The sequence below is a fragment of the Orbicella franksi genome, chromosome 8 (assembly GCF_964199315.1).
Source record: "Orbicella franksi chromosome 8, jaOrbFran1.1, whole genome shotgun sequence".
NCBI classification, from domain to species: domain Eukaryota; kingdom Metazoa; phylum Cnidaria; class Anthozoa; order Scleractinia; family Merulinidae; genus Orbicella; species Orbicella franksi.
Window position 1 is genome coordinate 2,665,603 of NC_138152.1, and position 15,026 is coordinate 2,680,628.

Consider the following 15,026-nt stretch of genomic DNA (forward strand, 5'->3'; position numbering starts at 1 on the left):
AAAATGGGACCTTACGAGACTTCCATGTGAATGAGCTTAAGAATATAACCGAAAGGCATATAAACTTTGTCTTTTTCGTTTTAGTCGGAATCCCCTTTCCAAAGGTTCCTTGAACCGGAGACGTAGAGCGAGTTCCTACTGGACAAAAAGAAACAAAGTGTTTGGAACTTATAAGTATTTCGTATGGTCAGCACTTGCCGCTCTGCAGGGTCGTCGTTCAACTTAGCGAGAAATAAGACTAGACTAGAATCGTAATGGTTTTTTTACTGCTTTGTTGTTTTTGCTTACATTGAAGTTGATTTATTCAGCGTTCAAGATGATTCAAGACCTCTCGGGTATCTAATTCTAAGTTTATGATGTGGCCATTTTTTCTATTTATTTCTATTTCTTTTCCAGTAAAAGCATTCGCTGAAACTTAACCTTCTAAACGTAAATAACCTCGGTTAGATTGTAGATAGTTTTCTTTACTTTATTTTTTATCATTATTTTTACTATATATTTGTTTGTTTATTTATTTTTTAATTTTCGCAAGGAAAAGAATTTTCTGAGTACTACGTACCGAGGATTAAAGTTCCTGTAAGGAATTTTAAAAACCTTCTGAGAATGTCATTTTATAGCATCTTGCCAAAACAAACCAGGAAAATGGTATTAATCTAGAAGTGGAAAAACTGAATCAAAGAGGGCTTTTTTCATAAGATGGGCACGATTATCCGTCAGAAAAAGGCAATCTTTTTGTTCCGTGTTTAATGTTTTTCACACGCTTTATTTCAATAGCGTTTAAAAATTAATACAAGTGTAAAACTGATCCGCTCGCAACAATGACGTTAGGCTAATCTAGGCGGATCAGTTATTATCAGATTACTTATATTAGATTACTTAAAAAAAACAACAACAACAACTAGAGAGACAAAGCAAACAGAAAATATCAACATTACTTTTAAATTATAAGACGTGAAAATAATAACATGTAGGCATCAACCATTTTATCAAGTTGAGTAGAGAACAACAAGCCATAAGAGTGTAATGTTGGTATTTCTTTGAAGCTGCAGTGATTTGGGGACCTTTCTATAGCTAATTATTGTTTACATTTCCTTCTTTTATCATTGAGGTATTCATAATAACTTCTTGACGATTACAGTTATGTTACAGCAAGAGATTATAATCATATTCTCTTGGTTACAGTTCAATTTTTCCGTAGCGTTTTGTAACTGTTTTTGTAAGTATCTGCATATTAATTAAATTGCGTTTTCCCATTGTGATCATAGCTGGATTGGTGATAGCTAATTAAAAAAAAAAAGTATTAATTATTGAAACCTCGAAACAACGATTTAAATTAACAACTTGCATGACACAGGGTTTGGTATACCGTGGGATTTTCAAAACAATGTTCCTTCGTTGCCTTAGAAACTGCCATAAGAGGCAACTCTCTTTCCAATTAACATTTCCAGGAAACAGTAGCGTGTAATTCTTTAAAAATGTCGAATGTCAACCAAGCTTCTAGGAGGCCAGGACGCTTTTGGCAAAAATACAGCGCTGCATTATTTGTCGTCTCAGTTGAATATACAAAGTAACGATAATAACATTCTGTTGCCAAAGCTTGATGACAAGAGAGTTATTTATCGAGTGCGAAAAGTCCCATGGTACCTTTAAAAGTACACCGTATGTCTAAAGTTTTAACCTAGTGCGTGTTAGCTCAGTGCTGGTGACAAAGAGGAATGGAGATAAACATACAAGAGGTCTTTAACAATATCCCACCAGTTTTATTACTATATAGTTGTACTTGTTGTGTTACAAGAGCATTAACTTGTCAATAAATTCGCTTTTAACTTGTTTCAAACTATCTCGCCCATTTCTGACTCCATCATATTGCTTGAAAACAAAGGCAATCCCCTTGAATATCTCCTTGCTGGAAAACGAAACAAAAAACCTGATATTACTGTAATGCTATTTCAATTATTCTTATTATTTTGGCGTTAGCAGTCCTCACGAATCATTCCGGCAGTTCGAGGAAGCTACATCACAGCTCTCTCCGGTTGGTGTTGTTCGGTTATCAGGATACAGTCTCATCCTTTGGAATCTTCTCTTGAAGCGCTCCCGGATCTACAAAACCCCGAAGAAAAAAAAAAATAATTAACGCGTTTCTTATTTTGGTGCTAAGTCAATTAGACAGCGGCTATGGACTGATCTAGGAAAATCAGGAACAAGGGTTCGTAGCATTTGGCTTGGCACGGTACGTTATGTGTGAGGGATCTACTCCCCCGGAAAACGAAAAAATTGTCAGGCTTTTTGAGATCTTATGTCCTGTATTCTAAGAGCCTTTTGAGGAGGGAGGGTCTCTTAATCCACCTTTGGCTAATCAATTATATATTGTCCTGTATTCCGGAAGCATTTGCGACGGGGAGGACCTGTTAATCTATCTTTGGCTGCTTGATTATTTATTGTCTTTATTGTTGTCACACTCAGCTGTTTGACAATGTCTGTTATTGATGAGGGAGATTCTATACAAGTTTTAAAGCCCCCTTCAAACATTTATCTGCTTACTTACATCGTTATTTCTCAGGCAATGAAAAACGAAAATGGAGAATCCCTGTGAAATTATTGAAATATAAAAATAACGTTAACAAACACAACTATCAAGACTAAATACAATTTTACACTCTCTTGTAAAGCACTATACCTGAGTGGAGTTCAGGATTACAAATACGTAGGTGAAAGCGACGTGTAATGGCGACAGAAAACCAAACAGCCACGTGACACCCAACAAGGGAACCAACACCACGAATGCTTTGATGCCAAGTCTGCAAGAAAACCACAGAAAGAATTATATACTTATTGAGGACAACTGAAATATATCTCGATCAGTACAGCTTCTTATTTCAAGAAGTTTGCTTTCTTGTCTTTTTGCCTTAGTAGTCAGCATAAGGAAGCAGTAGGCAGCTAAAGTGGTATTGGCAATTTTTAAGGAAGATCGACATTTTCCTGGCAAATGATTATTTTGTCGCTCTAAATAAGAACACGTCCTTTTCTTCTTTTGATCTACTCGTGGCAAAGATTCTTCTTAGCGACATATCCACTAGGCTCGATTATCAGCCGATGTTCGGGAAACGAGGCCGCTCTTCTCTCGGGAAGGAACGTAGACCAGACACGGCGAGAGAGCGGCGGAAATCGAGCCTACATGTCCACTCTCGTGAAATTTTGAGTAGGTACCCATGAACTGAATGAAAGTAGGTCATCATGTTTCGAATTCTCATAATGTCTCTTACGGTTTGTCTCAATTATTTCGCCATTTCCACACCCCTCATAATACACCCTGTTGCCCCCCAAAATTCTGGATAACCTTTGTTTCCCATTTCTTCTGGGTATCAAAGTCGTCCCAAGAGAAACTGAAGACAATGCTTATGCAAAATTTTGGGAGGTGTATTATGGGGGGATGTGGAAATGGCGAATACACGGATTCGGCTAACGTGTTAACATCCTAGCTTGTTTTCACCCAATTCAGATCATGTGATGATTCATTTGGGAGGTTACAATCGTCCTGTTTGCACATGCCCTCGTGCACTCAGTTACACGTGACAAACTGAACACTTGTACCCTCAAATGAATCATCACATGATCTGAATTGGGTGGCAACAAGGATAAAAACACGTTAGCCCAATCCGTCTATTTGATCTGCTCTATAGAGGAGTTGGCTTCGAAATCGCACCTGATCTGCTCAGACTGGTTTTCCTTGGCGTGTTGCATTGTCATCATCTCCTTGATAACTCGCACCAGGATAAAGGTGTTAAGCTTCAAAAAATGGGAGCAAATAATCTCAACGCCATTTTACAAAAATGTAATTTTTACTGATGTTTTGGACTGGTGTTACCCTTTTAACTCTCTAAGATGGTAACGATTTGTATTAATCTCCAAGGCCTTTTAAGGTTCCCAGCAACCAAGTGTATAATAAAGGAAGATTTAACCCTATCACAGACAGACCATGGTGGTTAACAACAGTTTTCAGCTCTTTCCAAAACCGACACTTTACTTTTTATGAGAAGAAATACGGAAACCGGGATAAGCTCCGGCCTGATGGGCCACTTGGCTCGTATGCAGAATTCGCTTTTAACCATAGCGTTAAGTGCTAATACTCCAATAAAACGTAGACGTACTCAGTGAGCGCTATTTTGAATAGTGAGCCCTATTTTGAATAGTGGAATTGTATCTCAATAGGACACAACTTTTTGTAAAGTTTTACAAACATTTTTAAAGTTTGCGATGGCTCTTAACCCCCTTCACAGAAGATCTTTGTATCTTAACTTGCTTATCACTATTACGAATTTTTGTTTTTTCCGCTTTTTAATAAAACAAGTATTCGAAGAGCGCGTGTTCGGTACGAGATGGCTAAAGCTATCTCGGATCTAACGACAATCACATACTGAGATCTTTGTATGGATAGATGGAAAGTATTTGAGACTCTAAATTCAGATTCCAGAGAATTAAATGTTCGTTCACTTACAAGTTCGACGAGCCCAACAAATGCGATAAATATCCAGATCAGATTGTTAGTGGAAGATAACCAACAGCTTAGAGATAAGATAAGAAAAACGTTATCAATAAACATTACAATGAAGGACTGAAGAGAAACGCAAAAACAAGGGTGATCTAAAGGACGAAAACGATGTAGTTTTAATTGTCAGAAGAAATTTCCTGGAAATTCTTATATGTGCTTAACATTTAAGGCCCGTTCATAATAGGCCGAATAAATTTGAAAACGGAGCTTTATTTCTACGGTTGCTGTCTACCGTCCACACTAATCCATTACGAAAACGGAGCTTTTCCGGCGAAAACGCTCTTCAAACCGGAGGAATTTGAAAACGCCGGCTTTGAGTGTTAGAGTAGACGGAACACATTTTGAACACGGAGCTTTTCGAAAACGATGGCTTTACGATAACAATGTGATTTCCCTGCTCGAGTTTTCCTCAAACACAAATCCAAAATGACCGGTTATTGTTGCGTTTTTGAATTCCTCCGGCATAGGGTGGACGGAAAACAAGCATTTGATGCGTTTTCCTGAGAATGAAATTAATTCAAATTCCTCTGGGGCGTAAGTCCTTGGGGAACTAATTAATCCTTCCTTCCCCCTATCTGAATCAAAAAAGAAAAATCAAGAAGTGTTGTGAGTTCTTACTACTTATCGCTGACGAAACTCTGGATTCCATCTTTTCCTGCAGCAATGCCCAACGATAAGGCTACGATAACGGCAGGAAGTCCTAAAATGAGAACAAAAATATATTTTTTTTAATATGCTTCAGTTTCATTTCTTCAATCGTGATGTGATTTCAAGACTTTGACCTAAAACCGCAGATAATGTAAAACAGGAATTCTGGGCTATCGGTACTTCTAACTTAGTGGGGAGTTTTGAAACAGACCTCTCAGGCCTCTTAATCTAAAAAACTCACTATATAATTCCTTAATTTAAAAAGGAGTATAAGCAGCACACTCTTTAATTACCCTGTGTTTCGCGGGAAAAAAATTAAAAACCCAGCGCGCGTCAAAAATTATATTTTTTCACCAGAAAGTTAGCTCGGAACATATACATATTTATATTCGTTTGAATCGTCGATGAAATGACCTTTTCGGGATATTTTTTCCTTTGGGGTCAACAAAATCCTCCGATTACAAATTCACGCCGAACCCACACGTTGCAAAAAAAGTCTCTTCAAAACCCTGATTTTGAAGCGATATATCACTTTAGTGTTAATAGCTACCACACATCGGTAGAACGTAAATCTATTCCTTAACAATCCAGCTTTATCATGTTAAAATTTCAGCGAAATCGAACAAAACCAGAATTAATTAGAATTTTTTTGCGACCTCACTTCTCAGACTTGACCTAACAAAGGGCGCTACGGTCGCCCATAGCAACCGAAAAACACGGACATAACAAAGCCGACGTTTCGGCCAAAAGACTCCAGAATTATCACCTGAGAGCTTAAACTTGAATGGGAACATCATTTTCGAACTTTTTTCAACTGATTTAGACGAAAGAATGGCCTCGGCAGGCTAGAAAAAAGACCAAGAGAAAAAACAGAACAGGACAGCATAACAAGCCGATAATATTTCACCGCGTGGCTTTCGGCACGAAAACGAAAATACAGCTTCCCTCTGGATAAATTCAGCCTTAGAAACCAGCAACTGGTCCCAAATTACTTTCTGTATCCTTACAAATGTCCTGACTTCCATCTCCGAAAGATTTTGCCCCAATTTTGAGCAAATAAACATTTCGCCGAGAGCGTTCGCCATTACGTTGGCTTGCATACTTAATTAGCTAACTTGCCAAAAACCTCCCGAGGGGGGGGATATGAGGAAAAGAGCTGAAAAATTGCCTGTTATTGGCTAATGATGAGATCATCCCACTGTCCAAATTTGGTGAGAATCAAAAGTAACGCCAATTTTCTGTCACGTTTTCAATCTATGGCCACTGGAGTGACCAAAATCGGCCAAGTGGTAGGCATTGCGTTAAATACTTAATATACATGTATAATTAGTAATAGTAGGTGTATTTCTTGTATTTCCGTAATGTATTTCCGTAATGTATTTTCAGTAATGTATTTTCAGTAATGTAGTTTTGCTCTCCGCGTCTACTTTAACATGGTGGTAACATGCTCGAAAGCCAAGGCCACTCGGGTTACCCCACATTTTTTGTTATTTTCTCCATAACCATACCGTAAATCCTCGAATTAGCGCCCTCCCCCTTCATTTTCTTCTAAGTTTGAAATAAGCGTCCCAGGCGCTAATTCGAGGATTTACGGTATGTAACATTTGTTTCGTTTCCCATATTTATTTTGTAATACTGATATAAATTTTAAAATTCTGTAAATAGTGTACCATAAATATTGATTGATTGATTGATAAAACTCTCTTTTGTTATTATTGGTGGGTTTAAAACTGTGTACATTGATTTTCTTCCTAATTAACCCTCTTTTAGGCCCATATATTGGGAACGTTTGATTTGTTGTCCTATAGAAGGGTGCACTTCTGTTGGCCCTGCTTAATGTGTACTTTTATTGCTCCTAAACTGTTTTCCCTTGACAATGTTCATCCATTGGACCAGATAGAGAACAAAACAGTGGTTGATATTGCCTCTTGTCACAGGAGCTGCTGGAAATTATTCATAATAAATCACAGTGTTTTGCTGATTGCCCTTACCCCAGGAAATCACTTGATATACCCGCATTTTGTCCACGATGTTGTAGACCTTGACAACAAACAAGTAAAGGTAGATTCCTTCGACGAACATCCAGCAGAAAGCTGCCATCAGAAAATACTGCAGAAGGGCCGCCACGGCAACACAGGCATCCTGCACAACAGAATGACAGGTAAGAGTAGTTCAAAAGACAAAAGACAAAATTCACGACAATTTTGAATAAATAGCTGTTCTCACCTTGTTTTCTGTAGCATCAATTCCGGCAAGGAAGATGACATGTCCTGCTCCAATAGCAGTGGCGAGGCTCACCCGGATGTGGGACAGAGGTGTGTGCCGGTCACTGCCAGATCCCAGATAGATAAATGAAAAAAATAAAAAGTATATAAAAAAAAAAATAAGGCAAATAAGCAATTCAGCTTAAGAAAGAGAGAAATCAAGAAGATTAGACAGGTGAATATTTTGTTCCCGTGTAAGTTTGTGACTTCAAGGTGCCAAGACCATGGCGAGAATTTTGAATAGTGGCCTCACCGGTACCTATATTGTATTGTTCTTAACACACCGGAGAGAATGAAGGACTTTGAACGTGAGGTTTCTTGTTCAAGAACAAAACACAAGGAACCCCGCGATACTTTATCATGAGCTCCGCGCCTGGAGTTAGGTCACTGCGCCTTTTATCATGGCCCCGTCCCCACTTCACCGGAGAAATCTGAAAACCCATCAACTGAGAAAAAATTGAGCAGGCTAGAGGAATCACATGCTCCCCTTCCGAAATGTTTTCCGTCCACACCAGAGCGCAAAGCCGGCATTTTCAAATTCCTCCGGTTTGAATAGTGTTTTCGAAAAGCGCCGTTTTCATAACGGATTAGTGTGGACGGTAGGCCTAACCGTAGAAATGAAGCTGCGTTTTAAAATTGGTCCGACGTAGTAGTAGTAGTAGTAGAAAGTATAAAGACTTCGTACGTGAGCAGGAGATAGCTGATTACAGTGAGAACAACTCCTGTTAGAGATAAGGACATTCCTACGCGCGTGAGAACGGTCAGGATTTTGTCGTCTTCTGTCGATGGCTTGGTTGGGCCCTAAAAGTAAATAGAAGACGTTCACTTTTCATTTAATAAACTGCAATCCAATGATGTAATACGAATTCAAAACACTTGTCAGGGAAACATTCCCCTGTAGTGTGGCTGTTTTTTAGTGCCCAGGTATTGACAGCTTTAGCAACAAAACAAATGTTTGAACGCGTGAATTTTTTTCAGTAATCACAACTAATTTTTTTTTTTATTATTTACGAGTGACCTCCTTGGATTTGTCAAGTCATACTTGACGACGAAAACCATCGTACACTTTCTTTAGCACAGTCCAGAAAATTCAAGCTGGGAGCTTTTTAACGCTTTTTAACTCTCAAATTGTCAGCTTTCACGGCCTTAATTATGCACTTTCCATAAAGGACAGGCCACATCACGCTCACTTTCAATTTCTTAAGAAGAAATGAAGCTTACCCCGCTGTCGCCGCTGTCGGCATAATCCATGAGGACAGCAAAGTGTGTCAAGTGATTACAAAGACATTCTGTCAGGGAGCTGTTTATTATCCTCGTTTGACATCCTTGCCCTGACCAACCCTCGGGACTATAGATAAAAGTGTTAACACTTTCACTTTCAAACTGGAAATTATCGATTATATTTCTTATTTCGCCATGATGACTTGTGCTAATTCTTATGTCTAAAACTTTGATTGTACAGATCGAACGCATCATTTTCACAATTTGACCTTCTTGCATAACAGGTAGATTTGTTTGCTGATGGTGCAGCACCAACTCGCATCCCCCCCTCTTTCCCGGGGTGTTTTATTTATTCCTGCGGGATAAAAAGCGGTGGGGCGGAGGGGGTGGGGTGGTGGTTAGATACCATACAGAGATCTTCTCTGTCGAAACTTTCAGTAGCTGCTCATTCATCCTTCGTGGAAATTTGCTTTACATCAAATGTTTCTTTACGTCATTTGACATCACCATAGCAACCGAGCTTCGACATGAAGGTGAAGCCAAATTTCGTCTGTTTTACCAGTTTTAAATTTCATGTTTTCAGTTTCTTTTTTTTAGCAGCATTGCCGAATTAGTTCTTTTTTAATGCTCTGTGATCTCTTTAAGTTATATTTTCATCAATTTGCAAAAGATTTTACCCCTTTGAGAAAACCCTGAAATCCAAATTGGTGGACGTTATTACCTCAAATGACGACGTCATAAAACGCTAAAAGCAACAGAAATAACATCTTGTTTTGTAGAGCAAGTCCCGGGTTATCTATTTAAAACAAAATAACTTTGAAATGTCCAAGGAAGAGGGGGGAGGGGGGAGGGGGTTCCCATTTCTTTCCAAGGCGGAGGAATGAAAATGCTTGTATCTGTGAGGCTAAACACAGTTAGGATTGTGTATAAATGGAGACTGAGTTGAACCAGTTACTTACTTTTCATCTGAGAAGTTCCAAAACACACATTCTCTATTTTTTCCCGCCGCCTAAAAACAAACACGTTGATGAAATTCTTACTTGTACATTTTGCGCAGCTGAAGATCCTTTTGCGGAAAAAAAATACGATGAAATAAATGGAAGGAAAAATAAAAACTAACAAAAAATTAATAAAGCGTCAGTCAGCCGGTCTGAAAATATCAACGACATGCACTTTGACGGTAGCTGAAAAATAAAACCAACAGAATTAAAAACAGATAGAAGACCCAGTTAATCAAATCTTCAGGAAAGAATATAGAGGTGAGGTAAATTGGGGACCATCACAATACAAGCTACATAAAATTCTTAACACTAACCATCATCTTATTTTGATTCTGAAGGGCTTTTTTAATGGCCTTCTCAGAATTACAATACTTTGCAGGCCCAAATGTCTGACTGATGACAGGCGTAAATATTAAAAATCTGAAGACAGCTTATGAATACGTATCAGACAAATACAAACACAATGATGAGCAAACACACTTTTTTTACCTCAATGCTCTCGAAAACTAACGTGACGTTCTCCTGTAATACTCCTGGCGAAGGGTATATTACGGCTGACATTATTATGGTATTGAGCCACCTGAAAGAGGCAAACAAAGGAATAAAAGCGGGACGCGTTAAATAACTTACATTGAACAATTCAGCTCCTTTAAGATCAGGGAGGGGAGACTTCTGAACCCGATCCTATTAAGACCAGGGACTTTGAAGGTCCCCCGACCCCTCCTCCCGACCCCTTCCCCCACCTCCTTTTTCCCACCCCCGTTAGTCTAGCTGTATACACACCTAGTCTGGTTTGTTTTATTGCTGCCAGCTGAATGGTTTGATGTAAGCAGTTCATGGATGTTGTTGTACGTGACACCAAGCACCACAGAGCCTACCTCAAAAGAGAAAGAACAAAGCAACCAAGCATTAACCATTTCAATCTTTAGTTTTAAATATTAATTGTCCTTTCTGATTTCTATGCATCTCTTTCAATATTTAGAATATGATATGAATATATGTAGGTATTTCATGACATTTTAGACTGTAAGATATAGGTTCAATCACGGACAAAAGTCTTGGGACAAATTTGCATTTTGGCGCCTTTGCACACAGGCCAGACGCAAATACAACCCAGTCATATGCCAAGTCCCGCCCCCTACCCAACATACAATGGTGAAAACTAGTATCTACAATTTCTCCTGAGTTTCAACATGGTATTGGGTGGCGAGGGAGAAGCAGCAACGCGTTTTTAAAAGTATAGCAATGCTTTTTTCGAACATCAGTTGTAAAACACAGATAATTCGTTGCAGATAATTCGATTGTAGACTTGATTGCTTGACTTTCAAGTAACTACGCCTTTTTTAAAATGAAAAATTTAACATGGCATGCTCAGTTTCAGGAAAATGTGTGCAGTAAATGTCACAAAAATATCATCCGTCGTGAGGATTGACGTTCAATATTCCATTCTCCAGTCCTTAAAATTTGAAGAGAAACTTTTATATGTCCTTAATAATGGCAAATTTTCAATGTTCTGTACCAACCGTAATATAAGTTTCTCGATGGGATCTTGATGTAATTTCCTTTAGGTCCATTGAGAAGAAACTCACTCTCAGTGCGCTGGTGCATTAAAATGCGTCGAACGCGAAAACCTGCAAGGCACAACGTGATAGTCAAATGCTCTCGAAGAACATGAAGAAGAACATGGAGGCCTGGCCCAGAGGCTACGGAGTGGTGTCAAACGTGCATTAATAGAGGTCAAGAATGACTTTCCTGCCCCCTCGTCCTCTTCCTCCTCCTATTCCTCCTTTTTCCCTCCCTCTCTCCCTCCCTCCCTCCCTCCCTCCCTCTCTCCCTCCCTCCCTCCCTCGCGCCCCCTGCGTTCCCCCTTTTGACCCTGGTAACTTGAATTTGCGTGTAACAGTAATACTATAACTTCAACTTGAAACACCTGGTGGAAAATCTCATGTCCTTCAACAAAAATTCCCACACGAACCAAAAAATTGACTTACCAAATTGGTTGCTCTGGTATGTGTATTTAGGACTTGTGTCATTGAGTTTTTCTTCCGCGAACCGGACAAAAAAGTCCTCGAAAGCACCCATGGCGAAACATATGTTATCTTTATTTCCCTCGCCTGCATTGTCCGGTCGATTAACATTGTTTGATATGGTTCTGAACTCCTCTATGGTGGCGTTAAGCGCGGACACTGCGCGCTGTATTGAGGTTAAGATAAGAAGGTTAATTTAGTAACTTAAAAGTACTTCACTTTCGTTTTAACCTATAACCTGCAGGAGGTAACAGGCCGGAAACTTGCAAATACCAAAAGAAAAATTGGTTTTATTTCCCTCCCCCCGGCCCCCATTTTCCTCTTCACCTGTACTCCGTAACTGAGATAATACTTAACCAATGGGTCTTAATAATAGCAGGCAGGTCAAGAATTTAAAGAAAACGACAAAACCTCTAAGTTTCAAAGACATGTTCCGACAGAACCAACTGTCATCTTCAGTTGATTAATGTACAAAGGGTTGGAAGTTGAATAAGTAGAAAAATACTAATATTCAAATGATGATGAACTAAGAGTGTTTATAGTACTTCTGAGAATGTATTCTATAAAGTGAGGAATATGAGATGATAACAATATATCTTGTGGTATAATTACTTCATGACATCCAAACAACCGCGGTGTAACGGACACTTTTGCAACATATAGCGTAGTCTTGGACAACACCCACACCCCGCCCGGCCCAGGCTTTGGATTGAGGGGAAGGAAAGCAATTGAGATTTAAGTCTATAAATGTTCTACTCCTGACGATCGGACTACCTGTGGGGCGTCTTCCTGTCCAAAGCCTATAATGTACAATGAAGTGCAAAAGTTATCCGTCTGCAACAAGAATGAAATTATTATTATTAGACACGAGTGAAAAGAAAGCTCTCATTTTACTGTCCATCGTGGGAATTCCATTTCTATTGTTTTGCTTCCCTTGACTAAGGAGATAAAATTCGCACCGTTCTCTGGGGGAAGAAGGTGGTTTGCCATCATCTTAAGCCTAGAAGTTAGTATTAAAAATGTATAATGTGGAAAGCTCGTCAAGGGTTTTTTGCTGCTTTGAAAACAACAAAACTTCTTAAACATTAGAAATGTAAATTCTCGCCGTGTCCTGGATGGGAGAACGTGGTTCAACATGTATGAATGTACCATATTCATCCGAGAAGTTAGTAAAAGGGCTTTTTGCTGCTTTGAAAACAACAACAAAAACTTAAACATTAGAATGTTAAATTCTCACCGCGTCCTGAAGTGTAGAATCTGTTTCGCCTATAATAATTAGTGCTGCAAAAATCAAATAGATAGTTTATGGACTATGAGTAAACTGCTGGTTACGTCAAGCCAGGGTCGACCCTTTAACGATATACCAGTAACATGACTTGTCTAATTCCTAGGCCCGATATATTTCGCCTCGGTCAATCGTTTTCGAGTCACGTGGTCCGAAGCGAAAAGTGTGGCCTATTCCGGACCGTTCGTCTCGGATACGCAACCGAAATAAATTGAAAATAAAGGCCTGGAAGAAAGCCGTACAGGAACTAGACAATAATATGACCTCGTTGCCTAGTTCCTGTACCGCTGTCTTCCAGGTGATCACGGTCAATTCATTTCGGTGACGTACACGAAACGAACGGACACTTTTTCGCTAAGACTACGAACTGAGACTTGAAACCGATTGAGCAAGGCTAATTACTGAGGCCTAAGAACTACATGTAGGTAAGTGACTTTGTATCACTTCGGTAATGGCATGTATGGCACTGATATCTACCCCAAAACAGTAAAATGAAAAGTAACTTATGTTCAGTTGTCCGACGCGGTTCGCAGGAACATTCTGTAACCTTGAAAACGACATTTTTGATATCTGATGAATTTCGTGAGCAAACTCTTTCGCGTACTTTGAAGGAAGTTTTGTTTTTCTTCTTCTTCTTAGTTGCTGAATTTAGGTTTGCCTTCTTACATCCCTGTATACTGTTTAGGTAGTTCTGAAGATATTGAGTCAAGTTCTTTTGCAGTTTGGACTCGGGTATCACTATTGGCAACAAGTCTTTTGTCCCACTAGCGTGCTTGCATTTTGAGAATCTGTCATTATTGCGCTTTGAGCAAAAATCTGTTTCTCAAAGGCAAAAATTTAACAAACAAACAAACAAACAAACAAATAAATAAATAAATAAATAAATATGATGTAATCACTCTACTGTGACTGCCCAGTCTCTTTTAGACCATTACGCTATATTGGGCAGCCATGAACTGATTTCAAACTTTTTAACTTGAGCAACATTCAGGCTATAGTCGTTGAAATTTAATTTTCTCAGAAACATGTGTCAACTGCTGATTTGGTCGTGTGATCTGACTTTTCCATGGCAACGTGCGTTACATAAACACATGTAGTACACTACATTCCCACTACATAAACGTACCAGTCTAAGAAGAGCTTAGAGTAGAATCTCACGCCCTTGCCCAAAAGGGTAAGAATTTCCTTCTTGTTTGTAAAAAGGGGCAATGAATGGAAGGTTTCTGAGAGTAAGATCGTTTAATATTTACCTAAAAAATCTGGAATTTTCGGTCAGAATGTAAACGGTAAGACAATTTTGGCTCCACCGACCGGAAAATTGCCAAAATAAGGGAAAGCCTTGAAAGTAAGTCCAAAATTTCCAACCGAAATATCCAAGTGGAAAATGCGCTTACCATTTGCAATTCTTCACGGCCATCTTGGAGTCATGATCGGGTCGAACTCGTCTCAGGCTCTTTCGGTAAATTTGGGATATTTCAGAAAATGGAAAGTCGCCCTTCGGAACGTAACTTATCATCAGGAATTTTTTTTTACCATTTACACAAAGCGTTGACGAATCAGTTCTCCGAGTAAATAGTAAATAAGCTAAGACTGCTGTAACGGCTAATGTCTACTTACCAGTTTCATTGTCATCTTCGCTGCAGTTGCAACGTGATACTCTGACAGCATAGTCATTTCTCCTGAAAGGCCAGCAAGGATGAACATGAAAAGTATCCATAACTGACGAAGAAGCGTCATCGCCTGAGGCAGCTATCTGGGATGGAAACGACTGGCGGAACATGGCTGAACATTGCCGAGCCCAACGAGCGGTTCCGCTTTCATTGAAACAACGGGCAAATAAGTCGCACCAATTGGAACATTTTTTAAACTGCCATGAATAATAAGTTTTAAAGGGCCCACATTTTATCTGACGCCAAGGGTTTTCTCGAAGTTCCTTACAAATGTTTCCCTGTGCATTGTCAAAGTCTAAGGGCTCAGCAGTAGGACATGGTGCTCCTGAAATTTAAACGAAAGTAATGTTGGACAGCTAAC

At 39.2% G+C, this 15,026-nt stretch overlaps 1 protein-coding gene across 1 annotated transcript; it reads right to left on the reverse strand.

Annotated features, from left to right (window-relative positions):
* Positions 1 to 1,639: 1,639 nt before the first annotated feature.
* On the reverse strand, positions 1,640 to 11,932 carry LOC145494092 (adhesion G-protein coupled receptor D1-like). Its single transcript, XM_081473563.1, has 15 exons — positions 11,594 to 11,932; positions 11,207 to 11,386; positions 10,467 to 10,557; positions 10,173 to 10,263; positions 9,642 to 9,691; positions 8,683 to 8,809; positions 8,147 to 8,262; positions 7,424 to 7,526; positions 7,189 to 7,339; positions 5,168 to 5,249; positions 4,496 to 4,562; positions 3,704 to 3,786; positions 2,678 to 2,798; positions 2,546 to 2,587; positions 1,640 to 2,100 (listed from the first exon to the last, which is right to left on the reverse strand). The coding sequence occupies exons 1-15, from the start codon at positions 11,763 to 11,765 to the stop codon at positions 1,984 to 1,986; spliced, it is 1,593 nt and encodes a 530-aa protein (XP_081329689.1). The 5' UTR covers positions 11,766 to 11,932; the 3' UTR covers positions 1,640 to 1,983.
* Positions 11,933 to 15,026: the final 3,094 nt, after the last annotated feature.